The sequence below is a fragment of the Misgurnus anguillicaudatus genome, chromosome 23 (assembly GCF_027580225.2).
Source record: "Misgurnus anguillicaudatus chromosome 23, ASM2758022v2, whole genome shotgun sequence".
NCBI lineage: Eukaryota > Metazoa > Chordata > Actinopteri > Cypriniformes > Cobitidae > Misgurnus > Misgurnus anguillicaudatus.
The window spans coordinates 3,821,439-3,836,172 of NC_073359.2; the positions used below are offsets into that span (position 1 = coordinate 3,821,439).

The 14,734-nt window shown below is 38.6% G+C and overlaps 3 protein-coding genes across 3 annotated transcripts in view; 1 reads left to right on the plus strand and 2 right to left on the minus strand.

Annotated features, from left to right (window-relative positions):
* Positions 1 to 14,734, minus strand: part of LOC141359642 (uncharacterized) — a 252,291-nt gene that overhangs the window by 93,930 nt on the left and 143,627 nt on the right. The window lies entirely within an intron of this gene.
* LOC141359301 (uncharacterized) lies at positions 244 to 14,360 on the minus strand. Its single transcript, XM_073861552.1, has 3 exons — positions 14,000 to 14,360; positions 13,599 to 13,808; positions 244 to 1,051 (listed from the first exon to the last, which is right to left on the minus strand). The coding sequence occupies exons 1-3, from the start codon at positions 14,358 to 14,360 to the stop codon at positions 948 to 950; spliced, it is 675 nt and encodes a 224-aa protein (XP_073717653.1). The 3' UTR covers positions 244 to 947.
* LOC141359298 (uncharacterized) lies at positions 11,077 to 13,436 on the plus strand. Its single transcript, XM_073861535.1, has 2 exons — positions 11,077 to 12,954; positions 13,124 to 13,436. The coding sequence occupies exon 1, from the start codon at positions 11,115 to 11,117 to the stop codon at positions 11,946 to 11,948; it is 834 nt and encodes a 277-aa protein (XP_073717636.1). The 5' UTR covers positions 11,077 to 11,114; the 3' UTR covers positions 11,949 to 12,954; positions 13,124 to 13,436.

Consider the following 14,734-nt stretch of genomic DNA (forward strand, 5'->3'; position numbering starts at 1 on the left):
CCACTTTCCACTGACGCGAAGCGAGTGTTTCATTCTCATGCTTTGGGTACGAAATTGCAGACCGGATTTTTACAGCTCATTTGCACAACGCGTTTTTAACACCATGTGCATTATCTTCCGAGGTCTAGCAGCTTCGTGTCAAGTTAAACACAACTTCAGAATGTCCTCGAGAATGCGCAGGTCATTAGACATTGCAGAGAGAGAGAGAGAGAGAGAGAGAGAGAGAGAGAGAGAGAGACGTGTCAAAAATATGACATGGCACTCATCTCATTATATGCTCATTTAAACTAGATATATAGTTTAATAAAATAATGTATGTTACCAGCAATACATCAATTACAACCTTACTATAGGATTGTATTTACTAGCTGATGACCATTTTTAAAAGTACATAACTCACATGTACAAATCATTAAACAATTCCATAAATGTTTCTAGGTTAAAAAAGCTTTTTATTTTATTAACTTTTTGTTATTGCACTTTAATTGTAAAGATGTTCCTACAAATAAAAACAACTAGTTTGAGATTTATATTCCCTTCTCGTTTTTGAACTATACTAGCATCCTCCACCTCTTCCCGCTGTAAAAAAGTAACTTTTACTCTGAGTAAAGTTAAAATGACTTTTTACTTTTACTTGAGTAGATTTTTAGACAAGTAACTTTACTTTTACTTGAGTACAATATTTTATTACTCTTTCCACCTCTGACAATGACAAACACACAGAAAGAGATCATGTTATAAAATCTGAGCATTAGTTTATTGTATTACAGAAAATTATAAAGTATTTCTCATCTCTTTTTTTTTCATCAGTTTTGTTTTTAGATGAACTCAGTTTACTCATGCTGATGAAAAAGCTGTGGTATCAAAATTCATACACTTGAAATCTGAATTCATATCAGAATATTCACTGTATGTTATGCAGTTTTGAGTTTTACTTGATATTTTTCTTACCACATCCACAGAGCTTCAATGATGAGAAACTGAGGCAGTAACACCAACAGAGAGAGAAACACTGAGCTGTCCACTGCTTCATTTGTTTTGTCCATTGGATCTGAAAAAAGACATAAAATCAGTTATATTCAGAAAAGGCAGAACATTCAGAATTTGACTTTTCTGTGATTCTCAGATTTCAGTCTCACTGCAGCCGTTATCACAGCGCTACTCAGCAAATAACCATCATGACAGCTGTGTGCATATTTTCAAAATAACACAAAAGTTCTGAGTGATGCGTTATGCCGTTCAGTGCCACTGACAGCGCTAAAACACTTTCACTTTTGGTTGTGTTAGTACATTTAGGGGCAGTTTCCCGGACAGGGATTAGACTAGTCCTAGACTTAAACACTTTTAAGAGCTCTCCAAATTGAAAACAACTTTCATCACTTACATATCTTAAAATACATCAGTGCCCTTTGTTTTACCTCAAAATGCACACAGGTAATGTTTTTAGTAAGGCATGTTTGTTAAAACTAGTTATATTTCCTAATTAAACTAAGGCCTAGTCCTGGATTAAGCTAATTCTGGTCTGGGAAACCGCCCCATAAAGTACAGTTTGCGTTCAAAAATAATAATTCCACCTTGATTGTGTTTCCTTTTCTTCCCCAGTAATGATGGTACACAAAACAACACGGCACACCGGCACCTGACTTTGAAACCTGCAGAAGCTGCGCCAGTGACTTATTGGACTTATTAGGCAATAACTAACCAAGATGTGTTCTTGTACTTGTAATTTTGACAGACCTGCTCGCTTGAACATTTCTGTAATTTTGTAGCATCTTGCTGCATTTGTGGCCAGGGCTATTTTATCCATTCTCTCTCATCTCTGCTCCATTTTAATTGCACAATTGTTAGATATAGCCAAAGAGGCAGTCCGTGGCTGTCGTTTGGAAATGTAGCATTTTGAAGTAGACTCTGTCTGACTAAGCTTGCGCTATTTAACGTGCACATCTGGTGTGTGATACCTGCGAGTTGTTCTACACGGACGTGGTGCATAAGAACATGTTAAATAATCATAACACATGCGCACCGTATCTTTATTATAACATTTATTTAACAGCAACAATGATGGGAAAGCTGTTTATTGATGAATGAATGGATCGCATTTATACACGACACATTAAACACAAGAAAGTAAATGTCTTTTAAAGGTTTTATTACAAAAAATAACAATTTCAATACAAATAAAAACGATGCAATTTTTTTCATCAATGTTAAACTGGTGGTCTTCTTCTTCATCTTAGTTTTTCAGTTTATAATTCCTTTAACAAAATAGGAAATCGGCATGGCGCCAGCGCAACTGGCTTTTAAAGGGGATGAGAGCTGAGACTCTCACAGGTTTATTGCACGTTATGCCTAAAACACACCCATTACTCATTACCGGAATGGGAACAACCCTTTTTTACTGTGCGCTTGGTGCATAAACCATTTTTCCAGTCGTGAAATTAGCACAATTGGATTTGGAGACGCCTTTTAGACTGTGCGCTTAAGGCAAGATCATTAATCAATAATAAGTTCATTAAAATATGTGACCCGTCACAGAAACCAGTAACACAAGTCGGCAGCACAAGTTCCGAGAAAATGAGAAACGTGTTTTTTTTCAAAATTTGTGATTTTCATTTTATTGCAGAATCTGTTAGTTGAGATCTGTTAACATTGATTTTTATACTTATAAGTTTATCACAGTATTTTAAATTACATTTAAGACATAGAAATAAAAAGGCACAAAATATAAACATTGTGTTAACACGTGAAGCACTTCAGACCACGCGAACAGCTTGCAAACAGACAACGACACAAACAAAGATAAAGTTTCATAAACATAACACAAACTACACACCTCATTCCGCTCACCATGGGGTGCAACTGCAAATCTTCAGTATAATGCTGCTTGCAACAATCGCTGACTTACTTTATAATCAAAGGACATATCCTAATCCCCCAGAGACGGGCAAGAAAAACACAAGCAGAGAAACCCTCTGTCGCTATTCAGATTCCGGGGTTCACAGTCTCAACCCGGTAATGTGATTGACATTCAATGGAAAAATAAACTTATTGACCTCTGGTGGCCACTTACACATTTTGCGGTTGAAATTGGCATTTTTTTTACGGAGATTTTAGCGTGCAGCGGGGGGCGTCATTGTCTGTGTGTATATACATACTGTATTCACCTTATTTTTCACAACAACAAGGGCGGCGCCATTTCGCTCATTTTGTCAACGTTCTTCCGGCCGCATAGACGATGAGCAGCTGAGGCAGTGACTGAAGGCGACGCGTTAAAGCTTAAAAAGCTCACCCGAGCGCCTTTATGTTTCTTTCTTACCAATTTTAAGCCAACTGAGGAATACCCTTATCCCAAGGTTCGACTACGATGTTCCGGTAACTTTAAACCACGCCGGGTGTTGAAAAGGTGGCCAGTTTCAGGTAAGCTATCTTAGCTAACTTTGTGCTCGTTCGCCTAAAGTTAGATTTGTGAAGTCCGTTCTACAAATACACTTAAGATCAGTAATGTTAGTTTATAAAATGCAACTATTTGAATGGTTTTAATTGTCCACCTATATTTTTATATTTACGATAGTACAACGAGATATTATAGTACATTGCATTCTTACAGTAGCCCACGTGAGTCCTACAAGTTACTGAGATTTCAGATGCTAGAATGTCAGTTCATTTCTCATTCAGATATTGATAATGACTTATTAAACAACGTATTATTTAACACTGAAGTTAGAGATTGTGTGTATAATGTTACTGTCTCTTTTTAATGCATCTCTCTCTTACACACTGTTCTGTTTAAGTATGGGTGCCATTTATATATTAATTCTCATGATGCAAGTTTATTTTAAATACTAACATAAAACTGTTTATGGTTATATTGTTTTCACAGATGCATTGATGTGTAGTGATGCAGTGGACAACTGTGAGGATGATACAATCAACATGTTCCTAAACTGTGATGCAGAAACACAATGGGAGGATCCATCCGTCTCTGACCACAACTACACTTTAACATCACAACTCAACCTGAAGCAACCTACATCTGATATGGGAAAACAATGGTGCAGTTTCCCGGACAGGGCTTATCCTGGTCCCAAGCTAAAATGCATATTTGAGCTACAATAATTTAAAAACACCTTTTACTGACATACCTCAACATATATGAGTGCCATTGTTTTGTCACAAGATGCGCACCAGTCTTGTTTTTTTGTAGGGTTTGTTTGTAAAAACTAAAATGTCCTAATAGAAACTGCTTCAATGTGTTGAGCTGGCACAAATGTACATATCTCTGCTGAGAAACAACCATCTTTGGTTCAGCTTTACACAGGGTTGATATTGCATCCATTACACAGTCGCCAAGCACTTTACCAGTACATACACCAACAGCTTCCAGATAAACACTTGGGATCAGCTCCTGATGACTCAGATAAAGCTGTGTCTTAATTAATTGCAGGGTGGTCTTGCTTTACCTGTTGTAAAGCTACATTAAACCTTCATATGTGATCAGATGTCATGCAGTAATATTAAACATTTACAGTGTGATCAGATGTTGTGCGTTTATATTAAACCTTTACAATGTGATCAGATGTCATGCAGTGATATTAAACATTTACAGTGTGATCAGATGTTGTGCATTTATATTAAACCTTTACAATGTGATCAGATGTTGTGCAATTATATTAAACCTTTACAGTGTGATCAGATGTTGTGCATTTATATTAAACCTTTACAATGTGATCAGATGTTGTGCATTTATATTAAACCTTTACAATGTGATCAGCTGTTACATGTCATGCAGTTATATTAAACATTTACTATGTGATCAGATGTAACCTGCCATGCAGTTATATAAACCTTTACAGTGTGATCAGATATTATCTGTAAGGAATTTCTTAAATCATATGTGAGCTTTGTAGATTCCACTTAAAAGGATTTAAGTCTCCTGATTTGAAGGAATAAGTGTTGGCAAGTTTGCAAATGAATTATATCATGGTACCACATAAAAACGAAATAGTTATTGGACTGGCTAAGGTGCACATTTGCTATAAAAAAAAGACGAAATCACTGTGTAAATATTGGTAGACATACTTTTAATAATTTTCGATGCTGCTCCATCAACTTCTGACAGGACGACGAGGTAATTAAATATGCCAGGTTACTTGCCGCGGCCGCATCATATCGTCTACCCACGAGACGATTGATGGGACAATAAAAGACTATCTGAGCGTCGTATGAAGTTTTAACCGTGCTCCTAATTTAAAACATTTACAGCAGTAGCGATATTTGTCATTTCGCTAAAGTTATAGTGAACTACAAACAACCTTCTAACCACCAAACTAACCACCGAATGCACTGTGCCATATTAGCAGCGGAAGTCGGTTGACAAAATGCGGAAGAGCGAAGAATTAAAAAGGGGCGTGGCGGAATAAGGTGAATAGGGAATGTGGAGTTGACGTCACGCGGTGTTGCGTAATGTGTAATCCGCCATATTTGCAGGCACGCGTCCTATCCCGCTGTATTTGAGTTCATGTGTTGGTGGTTGTGTTTGTAGTTTCGGTCGAGATTTTAATAAACTTCGATATGGTTGGTCAGTCTGCTCGATCAAGCCGGGCACGCGATCGTTCAGGGCGGACACTGGACAACGGCAGACGTGTGTACAGCTTTTATGCGTGGAAAAAACAAAGGAAGCCGGTGCAGGAGCTGACGAAAAGACGCCGGATCGCGTGATTTGCCTGCTGCAATCAGGAGAAAAACCTTTACTTTTCAAAAAAAAAATCCCTGCATCAGCGAGAGTGTGTTCGCTGCATTTTCAGTCATTCAGTAATTTGTGATTAATAAAAGCAGAACCACTTAAATTGTCTTGTTTTTATGCTAACACTGTCAAACTAACTTGCAAATTTTCAAACTAACTTGCAAATTTAAGTTATTGATTGATTCATTCATTCATTTCTGATCACCCTAACTTCTTCCACCCTGAAGCTATTTTGGGGATTTTCGCCTGGATTTGGCCTACCCAATTTCAAAAGCTTCCCATACCCACATGCAGAGGTTTACATACAAATGTTTGGTATCATTTTACAGGAAACCCTTTGAAATTACATAAAACACTGTTAAAAGTGCTAAACATGGTTGTATGTGATGTCAGTCCTCTAATAAACACAAAAATTAATAGGCGCTTTTTGATGTTTTTTTTTCTAAAGTTTTTATTTAAAAGTGTATAACTCTGGCCCTGAGTGCCTCAGCTCCCTGCAGACAGTTTTGTTTGATTCCAGCAATTGCCAGCTTACAGAGGAAAAAAGATTTTTTTCTCTATCATAATATATGCAAAAGTTATTTTACTCCAACTGATGGGAGGAATAATACCCTTTTTGTATACAATTTCTGCCTAAAAACATTTGAAGTGCTCCCATAACCACATACAGTGGAATAAATGCAATTGCTTTATACCATTTTAAAGAAAACCCTTTGAAGTTACATAAAAATCTGCTGTTTGTGACAAATAGTGTTATTTATGTTGTTTTTCATATGATGAAACACCAAATTTTCTTTTTATATGTTGTAAATACTGCCTCTGATAGTGTATAACTCTGGTTCTGGTTGCTCTAGCAGACTGCAAACAGTTCTGGTTGTTACCAGCAGCAGACAGTAAACAACCAAAAAAAGAATGATCTCTTTAGCATGTCGCATTCAAAAGTTATTCTCATTTTACTGAAGTGTCCGAAAATACATTTTTCATATAAATATTAATTTTTTGTTTTGGACATATAATAAATAACAAGGGATTATTCATGCACACAACCTAAGAAAATGCTGTGAATGGACTCATTTTTTAGAGTAGGACCTAAGAGAAAAGATGGTGTATCATTTGTGGCTATATGTGCTATCTGAGGCAGTCCACACTCAATTTTCCCATACGTTTACAAAAGACGATTTTTTACCTTATTATTCATTCAACTATTGTTGGATATGTGTTGATAATAGAACAAAAATAACGCTGTAGCCTTATTCCTGAGAATGAGAGCTTTCATTTGATATAAGACTTGCCCATGTTTGTCATACTTGAAAAATATGAAATATGTGAATATTAAATCATATAAAAAATTATGGGGGGGGGTGATAGTGTAAATTAAGTGTAAATAACTTTCTTACAGTAAAAGATTTCTCAAAGTGATGCATATCTGGAGAAAGTAGAGTGTCTAAGCTTTCAAACAGTATCTCATATGTGTTACTGGGGTCCATGATGGACCATTAAAGATTAAAAGAATATTTTATTTGAGTCAAAATACGAAATTTTGTACCCGGGACTGGGTCCTCAGTTATAAAAATAAATATTTAGACAATTTTGAGGATTGTAACACATATTTTTTATTAAATGCAACTGCTCAAACTCACTGCTTGTGACTCTTTAAATAACTACGTTAGCTAAATATTTAGCATTTTGTTTGTTTTAATAACTTGGCCAAAACAGAAGTGCCATCTTTTGAACATGTGTTGATTCATCGCACAGAATACAACGGAGAAATTATTTTATAGAATCATTAAGATACGTAGGTATTAACACATTGTCAGTAAATAGCTGGTGACTCCAAAAGAAGAAGTGTCACCTTACTATAAGCTTTAAGGGATTTATAGCTCTTAAACTCCTGCAAAGTGTAAATAAAGTCCTGCAAAAACAAGGTAATTGACCAGATATGTAAGCGGAGGTCCGTAATCCAGTCTTGGGCTGCTAAATCATATGGATCTATGTTGTTTATTTGTACAAATAAAGTTTTTTGGCAGTAGCATTTAGTTTCTCCCGATAGGGTCCCTTCTCTTTTTCTTTCAACTTCTCGATTTCTTCCGTTCTTCTTCAATTTTACCTAGTTTTAGCTTAACATGCCCACAATTAAATGGCATAGCGGTCGGCGGTGCCTCTAAACATGGCGCCCACGTCCCATAATGCAACACTGCGGTGACGTACATTAACATTCCCTATAAGCTTGTGTTCTCGCCTCCGCCCCCAAAGGGAACAGCGTGACTACTAAATAAGGATAGTTTGCCCAAAAATGAAAATAATGTAATTAATGACTAGGGTTGCCGCGGTGACGTAATTTTCCCACCGGAAAGTCCACATGAAGTGCGCCATTTGGGACAGGGCCAGTGACGCGGCTGCCCTGTTCCTCAGACATGTTTGCCAAGGTTTTTTTTTCAAACTTATAGCGTGCATCTCCCCAGACTGTAAACGAAGCTCAGGCGCACAAAACAAAAGAAAAATAAAAGAAGCTGGGGCGGAACAAATAACAGACAGCCGCGTCATTCGTCAGCCTGACTTTATGCGGGGCCGCAGTCGGATGACGTCAAAATACCGCGAGAGCTCTTCAAGAAATCTTACAAAGTAGTTTAATTTTGACTCGCTCTCGCGGTACTTTGACGTCATCTCTCTGTCAGTTCTTGCAGCGCAGCATGAAGTCAAACACACAAGTTGCACAGAGATCGTTGAATTAATTATATAATTGGCTACATGTTTTGTCTATCCATTTTTTCCATGAAGTCATTGGCTGATGGAGGAACGAGTGAGCGATTGGTTACATCCCTAAAGGACTTCACGGTTTCCACGGCGCTGTTTGGATTATCTATTATACTACCTCCCTATTTTAAATACAAACTTTGAAGGCGGGTTCATGTGTTTGACGGAACGTAAATTACCGGAATGTAAACTCATATACCCTTACATGTTACGATGTAAACAGTCGTCAGATTGTATATTATATTGTATTACCAGACGTTCATGCGAAATCTGATGTAAACAATAGACTATATAAATCTATATTTCACGGATTATACCCATTTGTGGACAAAATGTTCATTGGATGATTCACACATCTGAAACCGATTGGATTTCACTTGTGATCTACACAAAGGTAAAAAGTCCTGCTTATTTTTGGATGTTGTCATCCAGACTTCTGTCACAAAATACTACATATGATGCTAGAAAATCTGTATCTCAAAACGGCTTTACAGGGGGCATGGTTTAGCTGGAAAGTAGAGTCCCTTTCGTCTCGATTTTCTCGGTTTGAGTGTTTTTGAGTTCCTATGTTCAAATGGCCACAACTTCTCCAAATCGTATCAGATTTCCATGTGTTACACATCGTTGGAAAGCTTAGAAACTGCACTTTCAGAAGAATAACTTAAGAATACCTCAAAATGGCCCAGATCCGACTTGTGTCCCTACTTTCCGTAACACATCTAGCCTATATGTATAAAGGCTAGATGTGTTACGGCGGAGTCTCTAATGTCATCATCTTACCACGGGGAGCCCGCCTGCAGCATTTGTTTCAACGGTGCAGGTACTTTTAAAAGACCATAACTTGCTCAATTCTCTGCCAATTTTCAAACGGTTTGGTTTCTTTCAAACGTTATTAACATGGCTATAATTCTGGATGCTTTAACATGTTTCATGTTTTTTTTTTATAAGTATGCAGAGGTACACCTTTGACGTTTATAACAAACCAAACCACCTGAAAATCGGCAGAAGATTGAGCAAGTTATGGTCTTTTAAAAGTACCTGCACCATTAAAACTCAATGCTACGAGTGAGCGAGCTGCCTGTAGTAAGATGGCCGCCAAATGCGGACGTTCCACTCAATTGACCAGCAGCGTGGGCGAGACAATAAAGCGTTTTTACATATCTATGAATTAGATCATTAAAATATTTTTAGATCATTAATATAGAGCCCTGTATATTCATTATGACTATTGCAATATTAAAGGAATAGTCTACTCATTTTCAATATTAAAATATATTATTACCTTAACTAAGAATTGTTGATACATCCCTCTATCATCTGTGTGCGCTGCGACGCTTCGATAGCCCCATTCATTCAATGGTACCATTTAGAGATAAAGTTAGAAGTGACCAAACACATCAATGTTTTTCCTATTTAAGACAAGTAGTTATACGAGCAAGTTTGGTGGTACAAAATAAAACGTAGCGCTTTTCTAAGCGGATTTAAAAGAGGAACTATATTGTATGGCGTAATAGCACTTATGGGAGTACTTCGACTCGGCGCAGTAACACCCTCCCTCTCCCATTATGAGAGGGAGAAGGGAGCGGACTTTTCAGGCGAGTCGAAGTACTCCCAAAAGTGCTATTACGCCATAAAATATAGTTCCTTTGATAGAGGGATGTATCAACAATTCTTAGTTAAGGTAATAACATATTTTAATATTGAAAATGAGTAGACTATTCCTTTAAGCTCAGCAGTGCTCTCACATCAAGTTTGCACAGTAAAACATATTTAACTTTAAGCAACCTATTGTGTTGGTCAATGCATTGTCATGGTCCTGTCTTCGGGTCATACCCTGGGTCTCAATCTGTTCCCTAGCTCCTGAGGTCGTGAATCAGTATATCGTGTATGCACGTTCGGGAACGGGTAAGGGCTCAAGCTCACTTGACATTGAGACACTGTTCACTTAATATCCGGTGATGTTGCTGTTTAAGCGACTCATCAACAACATGCAAAACCTCTCAGACTTAATGGAACACTCCACTTTAGAGTTAAACATTTGATTTTTACCTCTTGGAAACCATTCAGCTAATCTCCGGGTCCGGCAGGACCACTTTTAGCATAATTTAGACAAAAATAACCAAAGACTTTCAATATTTTTCCTATTTAAAACTTGACTCTTATGTAGTTAAATTAAAAGTTGTGATTTTCTAGGCAGATAGTTCTAGGACTATACTCTCATTCTGGAGTAATAATCAAGAAATTTGCTGCTTTAAAATGTCTGAAGCAGGCGTAGTGATATTACAGACAAATATATGGGGACAAAGATATGGGGAAAATCATCCTTCAGCAGCTGCTTGAAGGCCTGTCTAGGATCGACGCTAGCCAGTTACTTGGAAAGTACAAGGTGTGGTGTTATCACTTCACCCTGTACCCAAGAGTGATGTGGCCTCTGAAGCTGTGTGAAGTTACCTCATCAGCAGTAAGCCGGATGGAGGCAAAAGCCAATTCCTTCATCCGCAAATGGCTCGGCCTACCACAATGCTTTTCGGCTGCTGGTCTGTATGGATGTAATGCACTTCAGTTACCCTTAAAATCCATTACCTTGGGCTATAGGCAGGAGAAGGCAAGGCTGGTGATGGAATTAAGGGACTCCACCGACAGGACAGTGGCTGATGCAAATGCCAGAGTTGAGACTGGAAGGAAATGGAGGGCGAAGGAGGAGGTGCAGAAGGTGATTGGAAGATTACAACATCAGCAAATTGTGGGCATGGTCCAGACAGGGCAAGCAGGCCTTGGATGGAGCGAGCCACCAATTCTATGGTCCAAGGCAAGTAGGAAGGAGAGGAAGGACCTAGTGGTAGTAGAGGTCACCAGGATTGAGCAGGAGGAGCTCAGAGTAAGGTCTGTGACACAGGGGCAGCAGGGGCGATGGACAACGTGGGAGGGCATCGCGAGCCGAGCAATCAGCTGGGCAGAGTTCTGGAAACTGCCACAGGCTCGGCTCAGTTTCCTCATCAGGGCAACATACGACACCCTCCCGTGCCCAAAAAACCTCCATCAATGGCTTGGAACAGAACAATCCTGCGATCTCTGTGGGACTATCAACGCCTCACTCCAGCATGTTCTATCATGCTGTAAAACAGCGCTGATACAAGGTCGGCTTAGATGGCGGCACAACCAAGTGCTCAGGAAGTTGGCAGAGGTGCTGGAGAAATGTTGGCAGGAGGCAAACCAGCAAAGTCCAACACAGAGCCGATCCAGGATCCACTTCCTCAGGCAGGGTGAATCCGCAAGGCATACCAGCGGAGTGGAAGATGGAAGTAGATCTGGGAAGGCATCTCCATTTCCCACAGGAGATATGCAGCACCAAATTAAGACCAGATGTGGTGCTGTGGTCTGTAGCTGTAAAGTCAGTGATACTGATCGAGCTGACAGTGCCATGGGAGGAGGGACTGGAAGCTGCATATGAGAAAAAGAAGGCAAAGTACACAGACTTGGTCGCGGAGTGTAGAGAAAGCGGATGGAGTGTGAGGTTGTACCCGGTGGAAGTGGGAGTCAGAGGCTTTGTGGGCAGATCAACATCATGCCTGCTCAGGGACCTGGGACAACGAGGAACCATACTGAGTAGATCCACTAAGGAGCTCTCTGAGGAAGCAGAGAAAGCAAGCCACTGGCTCTGGCTGAGACGACGAGACAAGGCTTGGGGAGTCAATTAGGCTTTGCTGCAGGGGGTGTCAGGGAGACGTCCCTGGTCACCGCCCCGCCACCAGGAGACGTACTGGGTCAAGGGGTGAAACGTTAATGAGTGGTGGTCCCCAGCTGAAGACCCTGCAGCAAAGCCATGTGGTATGCGGCCAGGTTTAGGCCTGCCTCAGGGAAGAGGACGCCCCTGCCATGCATCGCGTGCAGTTTTAAAAAACAAATTTTAGCGGTTTTGTCATCGTCATTCATCAGCTCATTCAGCTCGCGTTTGAGAAAAAATTCACACGCAAAAATCTACAGACTTTTTTTTTTAATATACAGACATTTATGTTCAGGAGGAGCTTTCACTCCGCAAGGTCATCGTAAGGTAAAACGTTGTATTTTATAATGTTGCGTTGTATTATAATATCTAATTTGCTGTATTATGAACAAAGCAGTGTGATTTATCTTTGGTCTCGTCGCAAATCACACTTACAGTATTTTAGGCCTTGTGCTTTTGTCTGGTGCTGTTATAGGCAAACAGGATAACCTTCATGCATGTCAAATTGCTTACATGATGCAACAATATATTATTTTAAGCATTGTGCTTTGTTGTGATATTTGAGGTTGCTGCAGAAGCATGTATAATAGGGTCAGGAATTAATGACAATACAGCTTATCACATATATCACATTGAAAATACATTATTTTAAATGAAGAAAATGTTTGAGAAGTGGAAATAAAGTTCCTAACAAGTGTTTATTTAGAATAAAGGTATATGTTGGGTAGGGTAGGTATTGTCGTGTTTGGGTTCTTTGTATATCTTATAAAGAAGCAGCAGCGCACAATGACATGGCATACACACTTTCTTTATTACACACCAACCCGCTCTATAGTCCTAGGAAGCTCCTCTACTGCCCCCTAGTGTACAGGCATACAACATTATTCTTGATCACACCACAGGTATAAGAATGGCTTTAATTTATCTATAAGTGAAATAATAGATTAAATGCAGTGTAAACATTAATAAAATATAGCTATATGTACAGCTTTATATTTATATCACCTGCTTGTCTGATTTCATTAACTGTGACTAAATGTGTCAAACTAGTGTAATCATTATAACATTATAAATCATTAATCTAATTGCATCTACTTTTAAAATTTAAACGTGCAAAATTACATATAAATTGCCTTTTATTATAAGACATGCAAAGTAATATTGGATTGAAACATCCATAATTTTAGCGTATGAATCATTTTAGTCGAGAAATGGCTGCCCACCCAAAAATCCTGACTGCCCCCCCCCCCAGTCCAGCAAGCCTAGTACCGGGCCTGTCAGTGATGATGTAATAGCTGAAAATAAACTAATCAGCATCAAGGACTGAAACTGTATCTTATATAATTTCATCAGATGTATGATGAGATGTTGTGTTACCTCTTACAGTACAGGAATACTCTTGTAGCTCCTCACTGTTGATTGAGTCCAGGTACAACTTGTTTAATAATGTCAATCCATCTGTTACCTGTTGTCCATTCTTATACCAGATGTAAGTATGTTTGTTATCCAGAGTGCATTTGGTTAAACAGCTTAATATCACTTTTTCTCCATCTATCACAGGGTCTGGGCTGCTTATCACTCGTGTATCTGAGATTTCATAAAACAGAGTTCACGTCAATTACTTTCAAAGTTGGGCCTCATATTTTTGATTCAGCTCATTTGGTAAAGCATTACCTAAACCTCTTATCACAGTCGTGTTGATATCAGACTCCAGCGATATCAGCTATAATGCTTCAGTATAATGAGTGCTGCACAGAGAGTTTATTATGAGCAGTTACCTGTAACAATAAGATAGACTCCAGAAGAACAAGAAACTTCATCTGATGTGTTAGTGATGAACCTGAACTGATATAATCCAGTGTCACTTGTGTTGACGTCTTTGATTTTCAGTGTGTTTCCCACAAACTCCACACGACCAGCAAACTTATCAACCTCACGCAGATCTCTGAAATCCCCACGAAGAAAATTATGATAATCCCAGTATGTTTTATTTACTGTATATCCAGTGGGATGTGAGTATGAAGAGTGAATATCTACTGTTGATCCCACTAAAGCACAAACTTCTGTAGAGGTGTAAGTCACACCCCAACAGCTACTGTTAGAAAGACCTGAAAGAGTCACAAAATACTGCTGTAACATTCACAATCAATTACAAACACACTCATACTGTATATGAATCAACAAGAAAACTGCAACGTTTGTTCTTCCATTTTTATTTAAATATTTTATAAATGTCAGACTCACACACAGATGAAGAGGGCTCCATTTTATAATTAGTGCAGTAATAACTGTCAGTGTTATCACTGGATGACACAAATATGCTTTGGTTATTTGTTAAATGTTGTCCATTCTTGTACCAGCGGTAATTATATTCTGATGTTTTTGGGCAGGAGGAATCACAGCTCAGTTTTACTCGCTGTCCTGTAGATTCAGGATTCATCTTCACCTGTAAAACTAAATAATCAAAATCTTACATTAGATGAGAAATGAAAAAGAGTTTAACTGGACTGATG

Coding starts and splice junctions, on each gene's coding strand:
- LOC141359298 (XM_073861535.1), top strand. CDS start 11,115: ATGGAATTAAGGGACTCCACCGACAGGACAGTGGCTGATGCAAATGCC.
- LOC141359301 (XM_073861552.1), bottom strand. CDS start 14,360: ATGTTACAGCAGTATTTTGTGACTCTTTCAGGTCTTTCTAACAGTAGC. Junction 13,809..13,999: donor AGTCTATCTTATTGTTACAG/GTAACTGCTCAT, acceptor ATGAAATCTCAG/ATACACGAGTGATAAGCAGC. Junction 1,052..13,598: donor GTATTCCTGTACTGTAAGAG/GTAACACAACAT, acceptor GTCTTTTTTCAG/ATCCAATGGACAAAACAAAT.